Below are 6,606 nucleotides of genomic sequence, written 5' to 3'. Positions count from 1 at the left end.
TGACATTTTTACATAACAGTATCTCAGTCACTGCACTGGGGCATTGGGATCCACACTCCAACCATAGGGTTAGTGCCCCCTGCTGGCCTCACCAACACCTCTTCCAGCAGTAACCCAAGCTTTTTCTAGATGGCCTACTTCCAAATGTAGCTTTGTGCATGTCCAGGGTGCATTCTTGTTTCACACCCATTGCTTCTCTATGCTTTGCACAGAGCAGTTACATCAGAAAATGGATGCATAGCTGGCATCAGATACATACTACTTGCCTAATTTCTGTTGCTAGTAAGACCAACCTTGTTTTCAAAAGGTGTGACTTCACATTTATGCTCCTAAATTTAGACCTTCCTAACCGTTTTCCACTGTGCTTTAAGTTCAAAGTATCACCAGTCTGTTTTTTTTCTACTTTTTATATGACATTTACATTTGCAAACCCTCACACCATAAACAACAGACACAGAAGCAGGAGAAAATGAATTGGTAATATCTGCATATACTTTAATTCAAGTGTTTTATATACAAACACTCTATGTCATTTTTATATGCATCTCAAACTGCAATATTTCAATACTGAAGAAAACATTTTGAACTTTTTAACCTTATGCTTGCAGAAAAGAACATTTTGACAGATGAGGAAGCAGATTACTTTGGAAGAAGCACAGAGCACTTGTCTCATGTTTTGGTGTATCCCCTTCTGGACATCTTTTGGAGTGTGTCCATTACCTGCTTTGTCTCCTGTTTTGGAACTGGTTGTCTTGCCCATGGGTGAAGGACAAAATCATTGGTCACACTTTTATGAAATATAGCAGACACCAGTTTTACAGTAGATACAAGTTTTGATACCTTGCTTTATAAAGCCTTGCTGTGATTTATGTGTTGTTAAATTTTAAAATGCAACTGTGGAGCGAGAATGTTTCTGTTCATCATCGGAAGTACTGATCCCTACCCAAATGTCCATTGATCATAATAATACTGAGGTCCACCATTCACACACAAAAAGTGTATTTGTTAGCTCAGTTCAGTGCATTGAGAACTGGACATCAGAATGGCTGTCACTGTAAGTGTTTTCTTTGAGGACTTCATAGCTGGACTCCGTTCATCACTGCAGGTCTCTCACAGTTTGATATATGGGGCTTCCCAGGCACTCTGTAGTTTTTCAATTGTCACAGTGGCCGATAATCTCACTAGCTATCTGTCAGATTGTTTAGCACCTCATTTTAATATGCATTTGCCAGGCTGATTTGAAATTCTGTGCCATGTTGTTTTCTTTCTCCTGGCTCCATAGCTCTACAAATACAAATATTTAAACTGATGAACATGTGATAAATGTGTAGTTTTTTTTCCACCTGATGATGATTCAGTATCCTGTTTGCTGCACTAATTTTGTATTTTTTAGTTCATTTGGTAGACATATTTTGTCCAGTGGCTGTGGACTTTTGGTTGCTTTGCTGGAAGTGCAACCAGTCATTAAGTATTGCATTTCAATGCATGAAGAAATCCCTGATCCGTGTGGCCTCTATCCAGTTAAGATAGGAAGATGTCTTCGTGAAAACACTTGGTTTGTTTTCCACAGTGCAGCCAATTGGACCAAAGCTCACCACTCCATGAACCTCCCAGCGTTCCTGAGCCAGCTGGCAGAGAAGTGGCCCTCCAGAATCCCCCTGGAAAATAAAAACCTCCTGTTAGAGAAACACAGCTTAGAGTTAACATGCAGAACTCTGATGGAATTGGCTTAGTTGTTTCACTTGTTAAGTCTGTAAATGCTTATCTAAACCATCCTGTTCATTACTGACCTCACTTAATCCATTTGTTATTTATAGGGGTCAGTGGTTCATCACTGGTTGCAAGAATGAGCCTACTTCTAGACTGTGTGCCATTTCTTGGGTGGTTGTATTAAATGTTCTGTCCTACTTCTTTAGTTCATGGTCATGGGAAGCTTGAGCCTAGTCTGGCAGCACTGGGCTCAAAGCAAGAATCAACCATGGAAGCAGTATGTTTGAGACGTGGAAGGAAATAACACTTGGACACTGGGAGAACCTCAAACTCTGTACAGATTTCAGTGCAAGTCTCTGTAGCCATGAGGAAGAAGCACTACCCATTACCCACCAAACTGCACTTTCATCAGAACTCAAGCGTGGACATCAGGATCTTCATCTAAACTCATGCACATCACTGTTTCCAGCCTCAAGTGAAGAAGTTGATTTCTGTCAGAGAACTTGAGTTTTACTTTTTATGGCTTCCCACTGAATACAAATACTCAGATAGTCTTCTTGTTTTCAAGTATAACTAACATCAGGACCTAAATCATGTATACACAGACAGCACCTTTGAACAAGTGGTGTGAGTCAGCAGTTTCAACCATTATGCCACTGTGACTCACATGCAGAGTTAGCACTTGTAAGCCCACACTTTTCAAACTTCATGTATTTTTCTCTGTGAAAATGATCTTCAGTAATGATCTGCCCCACGGCTCTGTATACCTGGCATGCCGCAGGAGGTCCTTCAGTGTCCTGGAATCCTGCACAGATCATGGAGTCTCGCATACGATCTCCCCAAAACTTTTTCTGACGACATGTATTGAAGTCGATGATGGGTAGCCGGGCCTGGTTGAGAGTTTCCGCAAGAGACACATTCTCTTTCCCTCCTGCAAATGACACCATATGCATTTAACACCAAGCCAGTATTGGCTTTAATCAACTTGGATTTTTAATTCATGTCTAACTCATGCCCAAATCTCCACTGCATACATCTGTCCTACTTCCTAACCCACTTATCCAGGGCAGGGCCTCAGGGCAGTTGGAGCTTATTCCAAAAATCATTGCACAGTTGCCAGTACATCACAGGGCAAACACACAAACACTAGGAACAATTTTGCAACATCAGTTCACCTTACCTGCATATCTTTGGACTGTGAGAGGAAACAGCGTACAGTAGACATGGGGAGAACATGCAAACTCTACACATTGAGCACCCGGGTGCAACTACCAGTCTCCTTGTTGTCTACCACTGTGCAATCATGCTGCTCTCCATTGCACACATCCATTGTCAGATTTGCAGAGCTTAAATACTCTGTAGCCAACACCTGTATGGGACTGATTCAGTATTAACAAAGCATTCTCCAATCTTTTATAATCTAGTATGAGAGTGAGGTGGCTATCTTGACAGAGCCGTGGGTAACCGACACAATGGTTTGTTATTTTCTCTGTTGATTTTTTTAATGTTTAGCAAAACCAACCACATTTTACACTCATTTAATTAAATTTCTGGCAACTCTGACCACAAGGTGGGAACCTTGGGCAAGGTGTATGCATCCATATTGCACCATGTGGGACTAATTCATAGATTCCCTGGAGAGAACAAGCAAACTGTACATAGCTAATTACCAAGTTAGGATTCAGACCCATTCTTTTAGACCTGTGAGACTACAGGGTTAACTTCTGCACCACCCTACTCCATTTCAAATTTTAGAAATCTTTCTTAGGACATATAATTCTAAGTAATTCTTATTAATGTCATATTGGTTAGTTGTTGCTTATCTTTCTGGTTTCATCTTTCACTGTTGTTTTATACAAAGCGGTGCAATATAGTGGTTACTGATAAGGATCACTTTGTGACTCTGAGCCACTTTACCTGTCCATGTTTCAACTGTAAATTGTTCTGTGTATAAAGAAATAGGCAAATAAATGGCAAAAAATAGTGAATGAAGAAGGTATCAGGAGTATTGTGTGACTGAAGGATTAAGGCAAAGGTTAAAGGTAAGGTTTTTAAGACTGGGAAGACCGGCCATGATGCATGGAGCTGAGACATGGACAGTAAAGGGAGCACAGGAGAAGTTAGATGTGGCAGAAATGAGAATATTGAGTGAAATGAGACAATCAGAGGTACAACAAAAGTTGGAGAGATATCTAAGACAGTACAGGAAAACAGGTTGAAGTGGTATGGACATGTGATGAGGAGAGACAGTGAATTTAATGGCAAAAGAGTGATGGAAGTACAAGAGAACAAAAATGAGGGAATTGGATGGATAAAGTAAAAGAAGATCTGAAGGAAAAAGACTTGACTTGTGATAAGGTGCAGGACTGAGAATGCTGATCAAGCATATCAGCCTCACATAGAAGTGAGAAAAGAAGATGACGATGAAGAAGATGAAGAACACGAAAGTGAACTCTGAAACAAAACAGGGGCCAAAGACAAATAAAAAATGATCTTCAAAGCCCAATAGAAATGCAAAAAACTTCAAAGTAATAAAAACATGTGAAAAAGATCTAAATGGTTTTGAAATAACCTCAGCAAGACGTTTGTTTCTAGAAATATTCATAATCTTCCACAAGAAGGAGAGGGCACAGCCATGTGGTATACTGGTGGTACTATGACATCATACAGCACCACTTTATGTAGTCAGAAGATAGCAATGGAGTACCATTGCCAACAACAGTGAGCCACAAAATGGTGGCACGATTAGTCAGAAATGATAAACAAATGGCAGTGAAAATTCAAACAGAATAATGTTAAAAATGAATAAAGTTAATAAATATTAACAGTTCAAATGGGGTCTAAATAGAATAGAATCCCAATTCACAGCAAAATATATGTAGATATTTGCTGGATCTGTTCTTGTAATTTGCCTTAGGATAGTGTTTAGCACTCTATTAAATAATGATTGTTTATTTTTTCCCACTTGGTTCCCCCTCTGGTCTTTTAACTGTTGCCCACATCTTTTAAGTTTCAAATTCTCCTGCAACAGTACAGTCAGGCTAACCTTGGCACTGATCACCACATCATCCTTATTACCTCTTGTGTCGCCCCAGCCAGTCACCCAACAGGAGTGCCCAGACTTCAGGATGCTGCCCCTGTGTGGTAGACAGGCATAGCGGATAAAATTGCTTGCCATGATGTCACTGGATGCCTTCACTAGAGCAATGTCATAGTTCAGCTCGTCGTGGGCCGGGTAGCGAAAACGTTCATGTTGGTAGATGCGCCGCACTCCGACCGTGCGCTCGGCTGCCTCTGTGTCCCGGAGGCGATGCTTTCCTAGAACAATGCGCCAGCTGGATGGTTCTTCTGCTTTGCCCCTTGATATAGAAAACACAGAATTAGTCTCCAAAGCACTACATTATATTACATACAGAGTAGTTACATTGCTCAGATGGTTTGGAAATAGATATTTTCTGTAACTGACATACTGTCCAGGTTTAAATTCTCCCTAGTTTTTTAAACAGATGCTAATATATTACCTGTATGTGACAATAGATCTTAAGTGATCCTTCCAACCATCCATTTTCTAATCTGGTTATCTAGTTTTGGGGGAACTGCAGTAAAAATTTGGTGTACTGGCTTCTTTATTTATATAATTAACCCCAATTTCTCTCCTATATCTTACAGTAATGCCTACATTGTCACTCACATGCACCTTTACAAGGCCAGCTCTTACTTCTGGAAACAATGAGCAGCAGTCATCACCCAGTTCTTGTGGATCAAAGTGCCTCCACACACATGCACATAGTTTTTACTGCCCCTGGGTCGAACCTACAAGAGAATTGGGAGGCTTGTGACGTCTGTCAGAAAGAGAACTGATTTACTACTTCCATTTCTGTACACCTTCCTCCAGAGTCATCTCCAGACCTTTGGACTTGTTACCTGTAGTGAAACTTGCCATGGCCATGAATGTGGCTTTGCTTCGTTACCTGAGACGATCCGCTCAGCCGTGTTTGGCATGTAGTGTGAAATCCCACAGTCCCGTGGCCAGTCTGTAAACAGAGACAACATTAAAGTCTTGTTAAGTAACAACAAAGCAGGATGAAATCAGTGGGAGAATGTCCAAACATTTGATGGCTCTGGATATTTTCAGTTTTATTTACAAGGCATCTCCACCAGCATACTGCTTTTTGGTGGCATCCACATTGCGGACATCAGACTCACTTACTGAACTTTCATCTTAGATTTTCGAATCAAAATTATTACTCATCCCCTACAACTTAAGATGAATGTGTATGATGATTTTGGTTTCATATTAATGTTATAACCTTGACTGAATCAGTCCATGGTTTCCAATTTTCCATGAGTTAACCTGTCTGAATTTCAAAGCTGGGGTCAATCCTGCCCTAAAGTCTGCTAGGCTCACTTTGAATACAGCTGACTATACCTGCATTTAAGGCTCGTCCTGAAATTCTGTTGGTGTTTCAGCTGTTAGACAATTTGAGGCTCATTCCCCCATGGCCTGCCATTCTGGTTTTTTTTTTTTTTGCATGGACAGATACCTCTTCTTAAACCTTACCTAGCTGTAACACCTTGTTTTGATGGTGTCGCCTTGGTGTGAAGGTGTGTGCAACACCCACACAGAGAGGAAGCAGCAGTAATATCCTGGCATTCATTTTTGGAGTAGCTGTCAGACCCAGCAGCCTGCTATTTATATTGTGGGTAGGTCTGAGTGGAGTACAGCTGTGACCGGAGCCTGTCTTTGTTCTAAAAAATACACAATGTGACCAAAGCAGCACCGATACCTCTGGATGTTTCTGTGCTTGTAGCAGGCAGATGAAGCGTTTAAGGGAGAGAGATCAGCAGTTTTATCAGGTGCACACAAATACACTAGCATGCCTTTCTTCCTGCTCA

General features: G+C 40.9%; 1 protein-coding gene across 1 annotated transcript; it reads right to left on the bottom strand.

Annotated features, from left to right (window-relative positions):
* Positions 1-1,094: 1,094 nt before the first annotated feature.
* Positions 1,095-5,763, bottom strand: zgc:112285 (uncharacterized protein LOC561476 homolog). Its single transcript, XM_028793383.2, has 5 exons — positions 5,635-5,763; positions 5,429-5,523; positions 4,789-5,069; positions 2,478-2,641; positions 1,095-1,658 (listed from the first exon to the last, which is right to left on the bottom strand). Exons 1-5 carry the CDS (start codon positions 5,761-5,763, stop codon positions 1,479-1,481), a joined length of 849 nt encoding a protein of 282 aa, XP_028649216.2. The 3' UTR covers positions 1,095-1,478.
* Between the last annotated feature and the right edge of the window lie 843 nt (positions 5,764-6,606).

Source organism: Erpetoichthys calabaricus, chromosome 2 (assembly GCF_900747795.2).
Source record: "Erpetoichthys calabaricus chromosome 2, fErpCal1.3, whole genome shotgun sequence".
NCBI classification, from domain to species: Eukaryota; Metazoa; Chordata; class Cladistia; order Polypteriformes; family Polypteridae; genus Erpetoichthys; species Erpetoichthys calabaricus.
This window is presented reverse-complemented; position numbering and strand designations above follow the sequence as displayed.

Excerpts from the sequence above, each read along its gene's own strand:
- zgc:112285 (XM_028793383.2), bottom strand. The coding sequence starts at position 5,763 with ATGTTGTCTCTGTTTACAGACTGGCCACGGGACTGTGGGATTTCACAC. Across the intron at positions 2,642-4,788 it reads TGGCTGGGGCGACACAAGAG|GAGGGAAAGAGAATGTGTCT; the intron begins GTAATAAGGATG and ends TGTCATTTGCAG. Across the intron at positions 1,659-2,477 it reads GACCTCCTGCGGCATGCCAG|GGGGATTCTGGAGGGCCACT; the intron begins GTATACAGAGCC and ends TTTATTTTCCAG.